At 35.6% G+C, this 17370-nt stretch overlaps 1 protein-coding gene across 2 annotated transcripts in view; it reads right to left on the minus strand.

The window, feature by feature from the left end:
- The window catches only part of ADGRD1 (adhesion G protein-coupled receptor D1), a 129652-nt gene that overhangs the window by 104053 nt on the left and 8229 nt on the right, over positions 1 to 17370 (minus strand). For both annotated transcript variants that reach the window (XM_071762964.1, XM_071762963.1), the window contains 9 exons: positions 15932 to 16054; positions 11757 to 11936; positions 10339 to 10593; positions 7848 to 7912; positions 7011 to 7166; positions 4353 to 4412; positions 3116 to 3233; positions 2418 to 2528; positions 710 to 785 (listed from right to left, as the gene is read on the minus strand). In XM_071762964.1, the coding sequence (XP_071619065.1) occupies positions 710 to 785; positions 2418 to 2528; positions 3116 to 3233; positions 4353 to 4412; positions 7011 to 7166; positions 7848 to 7912; positions 10339 to 10593; positions 11757 to 11936; positions 15932 to 16054 (1144 nt within the window). The remainder of the gene's footprint in view (positions 1 to 709; positions 786 to 2417; positions 2529 to 3115; positions 3234 to 4352; positions 4413 to 7010; positions 7167 to 7847; positions 7913 to 10338; positions 10594 to 11756; positions 11937 to 15931; positions 16055 to 17370) is intronic.

Raw genomic sequence — 17370 nt, forward strand, 5'->3', positions numbered from 1 at the left:
CTGTATATAAAAGAAAGGAAAACAATTCCCTGACATTCACGAGGCACTGCATCTTCTCTTCTGCTGTCATAAACTAAACTAAATACCCCAAAGAAGATCAAATTAAAACAAAGCCATAGCCATACTACCTTAAAAGGGAAGTGTAATGATTTGCATTAATGGCCTTGCCAAATTCTCCGGGGAACTGTATTGCTGAGGTACACAGCTCTGCATTTACTTTATCTTATCTACTAATGATTTCATTAATGTAGCATATAAAACAAAAGGTCTTTAAAACATTGCTGGGTCTCCTGTTATATAATTACCTTACAGGTTTCTAGGATTCAGATTTCATCTAAAGAGAGATGTTATGCTTTCTTGTTTGTTTCATTTAAGTGCAAGCTTTATCTTTATATGTGTCAGGAGAAAAGATGTAATTTCCTTTCATAAGACAGATTAGAATTATGAAATTCTAATACCAAATCAAATGAATGGAAAGAAAGACAAAGAAAGACAAAGAAAGACAAACATGTTGCTGCAAGAATCTATTTTATTGCAACAAAATATCTAATGTAAGCTTCAGTCTCTCTCTAGTTAATGACATGTCAATAATATTGCAGAATCAGGATTACGAATCATCATTTATTTACAGTTGATAATGACATGACTCTTATTAAAGTGTATCACTAAGGTAATAAATGCTGCAACATGAGAAGTCTGAGATACTTACTTGGTATCCATAGGGTTGATATTGTGAAAGAAATAATGCATGTTATGGTAAAGCAGGCCAACAATGGTGATCCAAGCTGTGAAAAGTGAACAGGGGTTATTTCTGAGAGCAACAGTGAGTAGGAGACACTTCTCTCATAGACCTGAAACTCAGTGTTAATGAAGAGCCTTGACTTCTGTAGACTTTCATATCTTTGCTTTAAAAGATTTTCTATTATTCTTTTAAGTGAAAAAGTATGAACACCTTGCAGTACAGCACAGAAGAGAGATATCAAAAGTAAAATAGAAGGATGCCTGCCCTGTGCAACTGTTCTTCCAAAATAGACTGTTAAAGTAATTAGTAGTCAATTATAAACCACCCACATGGCACTGAAAAGGGAGCCATGACATTCCAGTCAATGTCTCAGTAGCAGCTACAGCAATCTCAAGGCTAATTCACCACCACCTACATTAACTTGCAATTTATGAAACTCTAACACAGGCATCTGCTTTCTACTTTGGTTGTCTGTTTGCTGCCTGCATTCTGAGTATTTATGAGTTCTTCAGCATCTGAGTGAAGAGACAGATGCATATTTTCTAAGTGTCAGCCACACAGATGTCTTTCACTACCCCTTTTGCTGGGTTCCAAGTACTATAGTTTCAACTGTTTAAGGTGGAATAACTTCTTAGGTTAGCTCATGTGGACAGTGTAGAAGTGTGGCAAGAAGTCTGAAATCACTCAGAACTGAGTTTTAGCTGGAAAGAGAGTTAAAAATTTAATAGGGTGTATCACTTCAGGTTATTAATGCATGATAATGTTCTGAATAAAAAAAAATGCATGGTGAGAGACTTTCTGAGCAGCAAAGGGAAAAAAGCTCTCCCACATGCTATTTCTGGCATTACAAGTTGGTTTGAAGTTAGAGGTATTCAAGCCTCAGAACACTTGCAGTGAAGTCTCCAGCCAGAGCTCCCTGCCAGTGCAAAGAAACAAAGCTGTCATCACAAGCCAGGTAAACAGCTCAGTAGTTATTAGAGTATTTATCATTGCAGGTTATAGACACCTGCACCTCATGAACAGAAACCAACCTTCCTTCAACAGGTGACTGTGGAAAGGTCTGTGGGTGTGTGAATCTAGGGCACACAGGTCAGAATTTCAAATATTAAAAGATGCAGGTAGATGTTTTTCAATCCCTGATTAAAATATAGGTCTTGACTAAAGCTTCAGATTTTTGCCATACTTTGCATTTGAGATTATTAAAATTTTAACATAGGCATGGATTTCTGAATTGATTTTTTTGCCTTGACTGTAATTTACATCTTCATTCTGTTTCTGTAGCTTAAACCTGTCATTTTAAAGTTTAATTTCAGACAACATTTTAAGAGCAACTTTGCATGAATGGATAAGTAATAAATGACCTGACATCTTGGAATTACTTCAAAATAACCAGTTCAGATGATTAAAAATCATCTATGAAATTATGTCTTCTCTGATGAGATGGCTTCAGTCTCTATGGCTCAGCGGTATTATTCAAGAGTAATTCAAGCATTATGAAAATTCTACTACAGTAATCATTCATCAGTATGAGAGGACAACTGCTGCTTCTTTAGAGCCAGTATAATCAACAGTGATCAAATCAGTTACTTGGAAAAATAAAGAAACCAAAACCTGTTTTCAAGGAAAATAATTTTTTGATACCCTGTTTACATAATCCCTTTAAATTCTTCCTTACCTTTTTCATGAAAAGATTCACTGGGAATGGAAATAAAACTCTGTCCCCGAGTTGGAAATCGATAGTGGGACAAATTCAGAATCTGAGGATGCATTTTGACCAACGTGTAATCTGTGTGATAACCCCAAAAAAAAAATGATCAAATCGATAGCCTCTACAACCTACTTGACTATTTAACCAGAACTTCCAAACAGCTATTGCAAACTTTTGATTTAAAACCTACACCCCCCTTACAGGTCTCAACACAGCAGAGCACAATGCTAGAACAGATAAATTACATTTTCTATCAGTAGCATCCAAAGACACAGATGAAATTAGGGTGCTAGGATGCTAAACAGCAGTAAAATAAGGTTACCCTTAAAACCCCAAACTATTCACATCCAGATATCTGCAGCTTCTAAGATGCTGCATAAGAACTCTAGGCACCGATTAGTATAGTATTAGTAGGTTCATCTCATAGAATTCATATTCTAAAACCCCACAAGTAATGTTGAGGATGTTCAAGTACATTCAGAGCTGATCACCTCTGAACTAACCACACAGTCATCTTTCTACAACTGAAACCTTATTTTTACATTAAAAAAAATAGAAGTGCCTGGTTTTATTTCCTCCTTCAGTCGGGCAAAGGAATAGTTACAAGCACAGAAGCATTTAGGACATCCTGACAGTCCAGAGAACACATTCCTGCTAAATCCTACCTGCCACAGATGACGTGCCCTCAACAGTTAAAGTCAATGAATTTTCTTCCAGGTTGCGTGTCATGTGAGCCATCACACTGTCAATAGTTTGAATTACACTTCCACACATGTGCATGGTCTGGGAGAAGAAAGAGAAGGAGAGAAAGAAAGTGAGTTGCACAAAATGCCAAGGTGCCATGTTAAGCACTGTGAGATTTGTTATTCAACTGTCCAAAGTTGAGACTTTCTCCACAACCTTGTCCACATAAAAAATGTTAAACGTTATTGCAAAAAAAGGCTATTCATAAAATGTTACACAACTTGATGCCACCCAGAGCCCGACCTTATAAAATACTATGTTTTACAGGATGTCTGCAATTGACTTTCTGCTCCCACCAGCATTAGACAGTCAAATGTACTCAGGATTCAGTAGAATGAGGCCAGGAACTGAGCCAATTATTTTGACAATATATAAAGACTGATATCAGATTGGAACATAAGTGGAGACACTCCAGTTTGGGCTTTCTTTCCTGTTTAAAAAGCTATTTTCAAAATGTTTATATGTTGCTTGAAAAACAACCCTTGAAACTTGCTCCATGAAATCTCAGAGTGAATGCATGTTTCAATGAAAAGGAAATCTGCATTATCTGAAACCTATTTACATCAGAGACAATCAAGGATTTTAGGCCAAGAACTTACACCAATTACACAGCTTTTTGTCGTAAAAGCATTTTAGGCTTCAGGGAAACTAATTTACTTTAGCCTCTCGTCTCAATTTAAAAGCTCTCTGTCCTGAAACCTGTGCTCCATGAAGATTCAAGCAAAAAACTGCAAACATTTCTCCACAGTCTAACAGGCAGACTAGAAAAGAAAGAACATTGATGCAGTTTGCTTTTTCCTATACTAAGTTTAATCTCTCTCAAAGCTTCAGTTCACTGAACAGGTAAATGCTACCACGTATTTCATGAGCATTGAAAAACATCAAAATAAATAAAATAAAACAAACTTCTAAATAACAAAGTTCAATGCTAAAAAGGAACGCACTTACACTTTAGTGACAATATCTTATTTTATAAAACTTTTATTCATTCTTCCTGAAATTTGTGAAAAAAGCAGCAGATAAATTTGCTATTTTAGTTCTTAAAAACACCTTCTAACAAGTCCCAACAAGATAAATGATAGAAGCAACCATTTTGTTATTATCCATATAACATTATGCAACTGAAGCAACCTATAAATCTATGCCCATGTGTCTTACCTGTTGTACATCATTCCAGTTGGGCAATAACAGAAAATCTTCAATAGCTTTTAAAAATGCCTAAAAGAGAAATAGACTTATATTATTTTAATTAATCATTAAATAGCTAATTTATAACTAATTAATAGCTTTTAAAAATGCCTAAAAGAGAAATATACTTATATTATTTTAATTAATCAGCCACATGGTCTGCCTGGTAAGAATCCAAGGCAGATCTCCACCAGGATTCTCTTATGATTCTCTCCAATTTTGTCTAAATTCATATGATTACTAAATACTTCAATAGCACTAGTTAAACATCTGGGTCACATCACTTGTACAATTATCTCCCTAACTTCTGCACTTAAAAGGTTGATTTTGAGGTGAAATGTGTCATGGTGGGCACTGTTCAAGTACTCAGCATGATACAGTCTCTGTTGTAAGGAGTCCTGGTGACAAACAGAAGGAGAAAATGGTACAGAAAATTAAAAGGAAAAAAGCCACACATCTCCTGCTCAGCTATCTCTGTTAAAATCACTTAAAAGCATCAACTCAGTTTAGAAAAATTCCACTGAAAAACATGGAAGAAAGCCACAAGGCTTTTCTGAGCATAATTTAAAGTTTAATAATGCAGCACCAGAACTTTGCTATATGAGCTCGCTCTTGGGCAGCACTTTTTTGCAAACCCTCTCAGCCATTCAGTGTGGAATTCTTCCTGGCATACACAGAAGTTATCCTAAACTCAGAACCCAGCTCAACCTGCCCAGAACATTCAGGAAGTGTCTCTTTTCAGGTCACATCATCACTCCAGAATTACTCCAAGAAGAATGTATCAGACCATTGGAAAGGGAGGGAAAAGCAGGAGCCACTGAGTAGAGCAGAGCTACTTGTCAGAAGCAATTCATTATGAATGTGTGTCAGAAATCAAAAGGTTTATTGCATATCACACTTAAATGTTCTTGTGCTGTGAGGCATATGACAATCAGGACAGAGATAAGTACAGAAAATAGCATAAATGCTCAGCTCCTGTCTTTCAGGGAATTAGCTGCAGACAATACAAAGCCCAACCATCAGTCAGACAAATGACAGTGTCTGTGTGTATGATCAGGCCTCTCTTGTATTTACCTCCCAAAAAAGCTTTGCCAAAGATAATCATGTCCCACATTTCTGTCTGCAAATCATTTTCATGGCACACAAAGCAGCATCAGATAGCATGAATGAGCAACTAAATGGCAGCTGAAATGATGTGGGAAAGAGGTATGAAATCTGACAGGATGATGTTCCTTTTTCAATTTAGAAAACACACAAAATTTAAAGCAAAACAAAAGAAACAATGTATTAGAGCTTTCTAGAAGGGTTTTTGCTACCTATTAAACTGTGAGCTATGAAATCCAAGTTTACAGCTCAAAAACGCTAAACTTTTAGCACAAACTATCCACTGCTGTCCATGTAGTTTTCAGAATCATTTATTTGTTTGTCTGAATGAATAATCCTTGTCACCCTGGGACTACCCACAGGCTAAAAGGAACAATCACTAGTGAGGCCAGAGCTGATTACTGTAATAATAGATTTCTATTATAGATTTTTCTATAATAGATTTGCCTGCTGAAATCAAGGAATTAGATGCCCATCATTTTACAGAAGGTCGACTTTATGTTAGCAGAACACGACCCCTTGTCCTCAGTTCAGACTGCAGAAAATACCTTTTTTTTTTTTTGCTTTCCTTTGTGGATTAGCTTAAACAAAACCACATTGCTCAGTTAAGCTTGGGATCTGATCTTCCCATGAACTATTTTCAGCAGAGATTTGTCATATGTCTGCATAGTAGTCTGGTCTGTGACTGGAACCTGGAGCAAGATAAAGCTGCTAACTCACAAAAGCTTAGGGACACCACCATCCCAAACAGGCCCTCTCCATCTCCAGTGCAGAGATCTGGCAGAGCAGGGTGTGTGCCTCTGCAAGGAAGAATGATGCATAACTTCTCAAAAGAGAAGCCAGAGCAGAGGCACAACTTGCTCTCCACTTATTACAGGAGCAATAAACGCTAATAAAAGGTTGAGCAGAGAGCAGTAATTGATAACTTTTAACCCAATAGTGCAGGTGTGAACCTCAAAGATAAGTTACATCTATATTTGGGCAGTTCCCCAGGGCCAGAATGATACAGCCACAACCAGAGTGGTGCCCTGCACCCAAGTCAGTCAGTTTGCTATTAGCTCATGTGTGCCTCCATTTTGATGCTGCCACCATTCTGATTACAGTGTGTTTATGTCCTGAACCTGACAGGTGTTTGCCAAATTCTGCTGCATTTTGCATTAGTTTGGCCATGCAGAGAAGTGCCTTTTTCCCAGAATTATATATTCTTCAGTGGACACACTTGCAGATGAAAAAAATTAATCATCCTTTATTTCCTGCCCCGCTAAATAATTATTGATTTTTGTTGATTTTAGTCATGGTTCCAGATATATATAATTTATTCATTAAATAACATCCCCAAGAAATAATGAGAACTTAAAACTATTTTCTCTGGTCAAAGCTCACTGTCTGCTACTCTCTAAAACAGCTACTGCTTTTTTCATTTGTATTTTCTACAATCAGAAGAAATTTTCAAAGCTGCATTCAGTATTCCAGCTTCTGGAGAAATTTTTATGCGGCTCCACACACTCAGTGAAAGATACTCACCTCTGTCAGGCTCCGGGCAGTATTTTCTGGCAAGGATTTGTTGGGCAAGCTGAAGGACAGGCTCTCCAGGTAGCTCAACATGGTTTCAGGGGAGCGAAAGTTCCCTCTCTCCTTGGTCAGATTGGTTATGATGGGATGATAGGCGTTTGTAGAGAGCTACAGGAGAGAAATACAACTCAGAAATTATTCCATACAGCAGTCATCATTTATAGGTTTTGCCTAAAACAGTTTGAGGCACAGCAGACTGGTTATACACAGGAGAGTACATAAGCTATGGGAAAAGGAAAGCACACTGAGAGATGGGAAAATCAGAATATACAGGCACGCTTCATTTTTCATTGGCAATTAAGGTCCTATCTGCCATCATTTTCTGAAAGCCTCTAAAAAAAGAAGAACACTAATAGAACACTGCAGACAGCAAGAAAGTGAAAATACACTGCAACATCTAATTGCATGCAGGCTCATTACAGCTAATCGTATATATTCTGCATACTTTTTTTTTTTAGCTTTTTCATTACACATCTACTAAAGAGATAAAAACTATTTTTTGTTATTGTGTTGGGATATTTTTTCTAATTTTAGTTCAATGAAATATTTCAGAAGTTTCTACACTTTTCCCTTTTCTAAAAATATAGAATGTATTTTTATCTCTTCTGCATGAAGAGTTCTGTAGTACTTCAGTCTTCCCAAAGTGTCTAAAAATTCCCTCTATCGGAAAGGGTTTATAATTGGGGAAATAAAATAAGTACCATTAATAAAAATTGTAAAGTGTGGAGGTTCTGTAATTTTGTAATATAGACACATTCTGACATTGTAGAAAAGAGAGGACTGTCCTACCACAGGTTTTGTAGTGGTTGTCATCACAGACCATGGAAGTGTTGAAGAAAGCAAAACTTGTACACCTGGGGAAAATCCATGCACAAGTGAGAGTGTTAGCAGATCTGATATCCTCGCTGCATCTTGAATTCGTTTCAACTAAAAGTAACTCATTTACTCTTTGGTGCATATTATTTCTTTGCAGTACCTTTGCTACACATGCTTCTTTAAACAATTTCATTATCTGATTTTGTCATTAATTTTATTTTGCCAACTTTATATAGATGAGCCTTGCAATTTAGTCTAAGACTTATACATTTAAAGCTTTGTTTGCAAATAAGAAATTTCAAGTGCTCAAGTTCTATCTCAATAAAAAAGGACATTTGGATCCATCTTTTTTCTCTAGCTCTTCCACAAACATCTTTGCAATTTAGCAAAAATTTAAAATAAAAAATAAACCTATATCTTATCATAACTAAATAATCTGTAGGTACTTCTGACAATTTCATATATGACCTTGCTGTATTTCTTTATTTGATAAGTTGGGACTGGGAACATACACACACTGTTAAAAATGAGACTCAAGCCTCAACTATGATGTCCAAATGCTAATGTTTACATACATCTTGAGTCTCAACTGCTTGAGTGCCAAAGAAAATCACACCCAAAAAGGCAAGTTCAGAAAGCCTTTTCCACATTAATCTGCGAGAAATACTTCAATGAAAACATTTTCATTGCTTACAGAAAAACCTAAGACACCCAAATAAAAGAACACTGGTAAAAATTATGGGTACACTAAAGCTGTTGGGGCCTAGCAGTTTTGCATAAAATAAATAACAGGAGTAAAGGATTTGAAATGTAACCATTATTAGTAGTTTGAACATCATATAGACAATTTCTGCATTAGATGTTTGTAGCTTGATTTCAAGCAAGAGTGAAGTTGCTACTATTTAGAGAGACTTCACTAATAAATGTCACCCACCATCCACTACATCCATGTGCACATCATAAATGGTTTGTCGAGACAAAGAATAAACTTGATTTTGGATGGATTCCAGTTGCTCCATTTTAAAAATATTGATTCCTTTCTGTGCAAAGGAATTTATTGGTCATTTGTAACAGAGAAATAAAATTTTCTTCCAATTTACATTTTACCAAGACTTCATATTTGCCAGGAGCATGGCACTGCAGCACAATCAAACAGTAGTTTCATATATAGGACACATTTTTCTCATGGATCCAAAAGGAACATGATTCAAGTGGTTAAAAAGAGTTCTCTTTTTATTTAAGTTATACTTCTCTGACAATGAAGCAGCACACATATAGATGATCAGGTCAATATAGAAATCTACAGCTCTTGAGTTTAACAGTGTAACATTCTTGAGTTACACAAAATCAAAGAATGTGACTTATGGTACCTTTGACTTGGATAGTTATAGTAAGCCTAGACTGTTGTGAAAGATACAACAGCCAAATGCAAAAGCATTATTTCCAATGTGAACAGAACTTCATGAAGTTAATAAAACTTTAAGATTTTAAAACTATTTCCCGCATAAAATTAATACCCTCCCAAACAGAAATTTGGAAGACTTTCAGACTATTCACCTTTTAAAAAGAAAAGGTTTTAAAGTAAAGAACTTGAGTGCAATTGCTAATATTTGTGTGGCAAAGCAAGTAGATTTCTTTATTATATACCAGATGGAGGGTTTCCTTTTTCAGTAACTTCAATTCCACCATAAAGTAGCTTGTATGTTCTTTTGGATATACTATATTTTGTGTATATTTTTTGCCATAAACAAACTTTTAAGTCAAAGATATACATTCTCATTTCCAGGCATACATCAGGAGTTCTGTAATTCTAAGAGTTTCTGTTGTTAAAAAGTTTCCCAGGGGTTTAGAAGCACCAGAGTTATTCCCATAACTGCTTTAGCTCTCACTTACCTAGTAAGACTAGATGTAAGCAGGGAAACTGATAGTAAAGCCACATGCCCTATACTTCTGTTTCCAAGAGGGATGCTACTCACACATAAGCACTTAATAGCAACTTTTTCTTATGAAAAATTTACTATAAAGATCCACAGAACAATGATCAGGCTTTACTGGCCTTAACAGTCTTCTAAGTCTTTGTTAAAATCCTGATTCTCTGCCTTTGATATTACATTTTAGCAAATACCTTTTTTCAGTTCAGAAGCACACATAAGTTAATCCTTATCATTCCAAGAAGGGGAGAGGTTACTGTTACTAAGCACATCTGTCAGAATACAGATGGATGAATACTTTGAGTGTTGGTAATTTTTGATGAAATTTTTAAGGACTTCGAATCCAGGATGAAAACACTGCACTTCCAAAGACAGCTGAGTGTTCTGATGACATTGATACCTGACTTTTTCATCCTCTAAATGTTACATTCAATAGCTGCAACATGTAAAATGAAGACAAATCCTACACAATAAACAGTTCGAAGTTGGCATTTTTACAGAAGATAGATTAGGGCAACAATATAAATACTCACCAACAGCAGCTGTAAAGTACTGCTCAATTTCATGAGGGGTGAGGGCCCTTTCCCATATAATAAATTCATCAAATGCCCCGTTCACATAACGCTTCGTTGGATCCCCCTCTGTCCCAGTCAGTAGATTTGCACTGGGGTCTCCATAGTCATAGAAAACTTTCCCCTCTGGATCAGTTGTGTTTAGAGTTCCATTGACATAGACTTTCAGTCCTTCTCTTGATTTCCAGGTAAAGAGAATATGAGTCCAATAAGGACCTGCGAAACATCAAAAGTCACAGAAAAATCCATGAATCAATTCCATTTACAGTCTCCCCTGCTCAGTAAGTTTTTGCTGACTTGTGCAATGCTATAGAACTGTATAGAAAGTGCTAAGAGTGAGTTATGGAATGCTGATGTCACATATATTAATCTTTATACCCGAGGGGAGCCCATACTTTGGCAGAACTCCTGTTAGCTTTTCTCTGAACTCTTACTTGGGCTCACTGCAGTTTCATAAATTACACTTGCTAAGTATTACTGGCCAAGATCAGAAGTCTGTTCAATACTGTCTAAAAACCCAGTGCAGCAAGAACTGCATAAAGAATGCAAGTACTGGTGAACAGGCCAATAGACTAATTAAAAGTTTTCAGAGCTTTTGTTATATTTGAGGGGCTGAAAACTTATACTAATTTTCACTTGGATTGAGTAAAACCACAAACGTGAATTATTCTTATAATTATAAGGGTTTTTTCTTAAAATAAGATTTCTACTCTGATTTATTAAGGTTTGTAAAACATTGCTACTAGGAGGTGAGAGTCCTAGTTTACCAATGTACAAGTAGTCAAGGGAAGACTGAATGACTGTCATTAGCATTACTAGATCAGAATTTCTTCCAGTCATTAGGTAAGACCACAACCCAAAAATACACAGTTTAGATAGAAGCAGTAAGACAATGATATTCCAGAATGTTTATCAATAAAATGCCATGGCATACAAAACTTGATAACAAACAGATAATAAAATGTCCAAAGCACTAAACACTGAGATAGTTACCAAAGACTGAATTTAGGAGGCCACAGAGGAAAGCACATGTATGAAGTTTTAGAATATACTGAGAATTGACAGGGATTAACCTACATTCTTCAGTTTTTGCACTTAAATCCCCATTAATGTATTTTTACCAATAAGAATTCCACTTCAGAAATAGCTGGAAGTTGGGTCTGAGGACTGTTACTGAACAACAATTGTTTTATAATACAAAAGCAGTTTATAATTGATTTCTCTCTCTCCAAATCAAGACAATTCTCAAGTACAAAGCTCTGTGGCTATTTTTATATATCCACTTTTCTTTCCTGAAGTTGTGCTCTTACCACTACATGTCTGCAAGAATAAAGTAAATTTTTACAAAGAAATTAATTAAAAAATTTATAAGGCTTTACCTGGTGGGCTAAAGCTCGCTTTCCACTTCATCATTGCATTCCCACGGGTATAAAATTCTACTGAGCCTTCACCTTCATTTGAACAGATTTTGAAACCACTGGAAATTACTTGTCCACCAGAGGCAGGGAGAAACTTAGCCTGCTGGTCTTGAGTCTTCCAGAAAAAGGAAAATGTTACTCCTGATCAAAAAACAAGTGAGAGGAGATTTTAACAAGGAAAAAAAAAAAAAAACAAAAAAAGCCCAAACCAATAAGACAAGCACAGTTCAGATTTTTCAGCACTGGTAAAGTACAGAGTGGGAATGCTTTTTTTGACAGATCATCTATCATAAACAAGGACAGTATTTTTAAAATCAACAATGCTCTGACAGTTTAAACCAAATAAACATCTCCAGTTTCACATCACCTGTGCATGCCCAGGGACATTTAATCATCGCTTTCTGAGTAGCTCCTGTCAGTTAAAATGAAAATCTTTAAGCACAAAAAGTAACGAAGTTTTTTCTTAGAATTATGCTTCCATTTTCTCTCATCTCTCCATCCTCACCTTTCTGACACTCCTGTGATGATGTCCTTTTCCTCCTGTGATCTTAGCTTATTTCAACACTCAAGTATCTCTCATATCTCCATATCCTCCACCAGCAACTACCTCTTTTCTCTGATGTTCGAATGCCAGAAAAAGCAGAAATAGTGCATTGACTGCTTCTAGGCTACTAAGGCACTAACTAGCTGCAAGTGTGCCTGTGCTTATTGAGGAGCATCCATTGACTTTAATTCTTCTAAGCAGGTTATCACCTGTGTTTTCACACTTCAGTGCTCCAGTAATTGCTCACAGCAAAGAGCCAGTGTAAAGAAAGGGATAACAACATATGCAAACCCACAGACAAAATTCTGAAGTATAAAAAATATAATTAAAATAATTAAATGTAATTAAATATATTTTAAAAAAAACCCTTCCCAAAATGAAAGTGCAATCCTGTGCAATCCTGCAAGTCCTTGTGTGATTAAATTTGTCCACAAATAATCCTGTTCAATTCACAATACTTTACATTAAAGAGCTCTTCAGATTGCACATTAGTGAAGAAGTATGATTTCTGAAAGATGGCTTGCTGCTTTAATAAAGGTTACCTCAAAAGGACTGACTGAAACACAAGTAGCAAATTAAATCCCCTTGCACTTCAGAAGTTCACAGTGGCTCTGCTGTAGAGGTTCTGCAGTCAAATGCAGTCACAAAGAAAATGGCTCAACACTAACAGGTCCTAAAAATGTTCATATCAGAATATATAGTACAAAGTACTAACAATAAAATCTGACCAGAGCAGGCTGAGAAAAAAGGTTATGAAGTACGGAAGTGGAAGAGGTTTTGCCACAAAGAATCATAATAAATTAAGTTAGCAATCATCATGGAGATCACCTAATCTAAATTACGTGCTCAAAGCAGGCTCAGTTTCAGAGCTAGATGTGATTTCTCAGAGCTCAGCTGAGATTTTTGTGTCACCATGGATACAGATTACACAGCCTCTCTCTGCAAGCCATCCTAATGCTTGACCATCTACATTGCAAAGAAACTTGATTTCCATAGATCCAATTGGCATTTCCTGTGTTACTATGTGCCTGCAATGTTTGTCACATTTTCATCATCCATCTCCAGGACTGCTTAGCTCCATCTGCTTCTATAACCACCCATCAAGTAGTTGACACAAGCCCTTAGCATTCTCTTTTCTGCAGTGGTGTAAGGCAAAGCCTGAGCCTCCCCTCTGATGACACATTCTCTATCCTCTTACATCATCTGCTGAACTCACTCTGGCTTGTCAGCATCTCTTTTGTATCAGGAGACAAAAAGAGACCTGGTAATTCAGATACACTCACATGACCACTGAATAGAGGGGAATAATCACTTCCCTTAACCTGCTGACAGTGCTCTTTTGACATGTTGTCAAAATATCTGTGGATGAATTTATAGTTAGCAGGTCTGCAGGCAGCCAAAGCAGTATTAACTTCACAAATTTGTTACCAGACAGCCCAGCACAAGTTAATGAAGCCCTCAAACTATTAGGTATATTTCTTGTTTAAAAAAAAAAAAAAAATTATATTTCAGAATTTCATAATTTTATGATTAAATTTTTAAAAACTTCAGACCACTTACTGCAGTCAGAAATATTCTCCATTACTATAAAGAACTTTTTTATATTTCACACATTCTTTGTCACATTAACTTACCATAAAAGTTAAGAATTCTATTATTCTATAATTAATGTAGCTATTTAGTATCTTCCTCTCTAACTGACCTGTTTATTCCCATGACAGGACCCATCAATTTACATGATCTACACACTATTCCTTAATTGCTTTATACATGATAAAATAACCACCATTAAAATTCTGATCAGTTATCACTGGCCCTCTAGAAGTTGTGCATAGGGCTGCTTTTTTTTTAATTTCAGTTTCATATATGATAACTAAATCCAACATCTCCTACTGTGTTCAAACTAATGATTAAGAGAACATTCTCTTCCAGCTTTCAGAAATGTTTCTTTTGACTAAAAATTCCACTTTAATGATCCCTGAACTGCTTACAGTAAACCATTGCTTAAAAATTATTGAAGGAAGGAAGGTGGGGGAGAATTTTTCAGCATTTAAGAAACGAGAATTTGTTTTGTCAAGTCAAAATAACAGTTCTGAAATGTTACAATTAGACTAGGGAACAATAATGGGATTTTTGTTTCATAGGTTGTACTATTTCATCTGAAAAGATGCAAAGATTTTTTCAGAAAGCATTCCCTGCTCAAGTGTATTAAGACCAGTTTCACAGAAATGCAATCAATGAACACCAAGGCCTGGTTAAGCAATAGTAGCCTTGAATAAAATTACATCTTATTGCCACAGGTTTTATCCAATTCCCAGAAAACCAAAAGACACTCACTTTAGCTAAAGGGGTGTTGGCTTTTTTCCCTTCATTTTTATACCTGCTACGGTGATTTAGTATTTGTTATATGATTTCTTCTCCTCACAATTTATCTGCTGAACATTTCAGTGTTTTATGTTTTTAATGTTCTTGTTTGTGAGATACTGGAGTGCTCCAGTACTATAAAAATAATTTATTCCAATTATTACGTTAGACCATGGATGCAGAAATAATATACCTTATTGATGATTTTTATTTCCCAGTGGCATAAAAAAATTATTAAAAGATACAGCATGTATCAGAAAATATGCCTACAGTAGGATACTAAATTACTTTTTCTAACACTCTCAGGTACTTTTCTAACACTCAGGTAATAGCTGTGTACCAGCCAATCTCCAAGTTTTTCCTACTCTCTTAAAAAGTTAATTCACAGCTCTTGCTACAGAAGCTCAAAATAAAGTACCCTGTTTCAAATAAGATTAACTACTTGAAGAATTATCTAAATCAATAAAAGCAAGAAAATTGAATGTTAACAATATTGCTTAAATTTAGGGACTGCTGAGTTGATGTATAGAAAGCCACCATTTTCATTGATCCTCCCATTTCTATTCAATTTTAAATCTCCAGTGAATGTTTTATGCTAGTGTTTAGTCTGTGCTTGATCTGGCAGTCAGCTACTATTGAAACTACTGTTTCAGTCATATTCTGTCATCAACACTTCATCAAACCCAAGTCTCCCTATTCCACCAGTCATTTTGTAACCCTACTCCAAGAAGAAAGGGGAAAAGATATAGAATGAGATTTAACCATCTTTGAGGACATCAAGACACTGGAGACCTAAAATTCTCATCTCCAAAGATAAATCTAAAAAAATCAAAACAACCCGATGTTCCTGGTAAGGCTGTACTGAAAAACTGTCTCCTAAATTTGAAATCTGTAGGACATGCTGGTTTGTCAAACTGCAGTAGGAATTACTCTTCGTGCCACAGGCAGGATTTTGGGCACAGTAAGCTTCTTTTTTATTTGTTTGTTGGAATAAATCATACTGGAAATCATTGATCTGAGTAACTGGTGATTACTCCTAATTGACATTGCAGTTGGAAAAAAAACCTTAAATTTTCAGCAATCAGTAGCCTGTTTTAAAAGTCAATAAAGAAAAAAGTCAGGCTAGAATTCTAGAGAGCTCATTCCAATTAGGAAAGAAACAATGATTTTTAAATTACACAATTACACAGCAAAATTTAAGCAAATAGCACTTAATGAACTTACTAACCTTCAGGTCCACAAACTTCTGGATTACTAATGCAAGAATTCTGGTAGCTTCCAAAGAAGAGAAAGGTAACTCCTTTCTTTTCAGTGACGTAAATTCCTTTGTTCACCATTCCTTCTACAATATCTATAGGAAAAGCAAAATATAGTTAAAAGTTTGGAACATCAAAACTCTCTAGAAACATGACTTTAAGACCTACACACCTCATATGTTTCCTTTATCCCATCTGTGTGTTTGCTTTTCTAGGGGTATTTTGTTGGTGGTGGTCTTTTGGGGTTTTGTTTTCATTTGATGGGGAAATATTGGTGGGGTGTTTTAAAGAATCATATGGATAACTCTTTGATTTAAAGTTTTTAAAAATTATGCTCATATCCATCACTCAGATTTTTTATTAACTAAGACTGCTCGACTGAATACATATACCCAAAAATCATTTTTTCAAAATAATCTGAATAAACCTCTGAATACCAGATACCTCACTGAGGCGTTTACTGTCTTACTGTCTGGCTGAGATAGTGAAGACATTCTTTAAGCAAAAATAACAGATTTAAAAGAATGGGGAGCTTTTTTTTCTTCCCTTTTTGAAAGAGAAATTTTGCAATCAAAAGCCGCTCTTCATGAAAAACAAATAACTCCATGAAATATACTTGACAAGTTATATTCAGAAGGCAGAATTACACATCCTTTTCAGACATCCTTTTGTAGGGCATCACTGTCATTTGGAAACTCTTTTTCTTTGTCTAACACTGATAGTAACTGATTGTCTGGTGATATGACTGTGATTTTCTTGTGTTCCCTCCTAAAGAAAAGCAAGTTGATTCATCTTGTTTAGCCTGCTAGCTAAACACACAAGACTTCTTAATACTAAAAAATCATAACAGTTATTTAATATAGGAAACCTCAGTAAGGTCTGAGGAGTATAGCTAATAGATGATGATGGGAAGTCCTAAGATAAAAAGAGGTAATATTTTGAGCAATTAAGATAATAAGAAAACATAACAAAAAACAAGATTCTACTGTGTTTAAAAGCCTGCATTCCACAGAATACTGTTTCCAAGCCAGACAATGCTATTGTTCAGTTTGGAATTTCACATGAATAACATTGTTTGTGGCAGAAATTCTGCAAGGACTGTGAAAATTCAGGACCTTGGTTTTAAAACTTTTCTATAATTTCTTCTGAAAAGGTGTTATGAGAAGAGTTGCTCTGAGGGAAACACAAGCTATGAGAATAATTTTTTCTGGCTCATCCAGTTCCGTCACTAATTGACAGATAAAATACACTTTCCGTTGAAATTTTGAAAGAGTATTATGGAGTGAAGCAAATATTTCTATGTTCTTCTTGAGGCACTGGCTTTCTAAATTAATCTTGTCAGAATAAATTCCACAAGGTAATACATTTCTGTTTCCATAGCACTTCCTTTGCCACTGTTGTCACACTTTTT

This window comes from Heliangelus exortis, chromosome 19 (genome assembly GCF_036169615.1).
Source record: "Heliangelus exortis chromosome 19, bHelExo1.hap1, whole genome shotgun sequence".
Lineage (NCBI taxonomy): Eukaryota > Metazoa > Chordata > Aves > Apodiformes > Trochilidae > Heliangelus > Heliangelus exortis.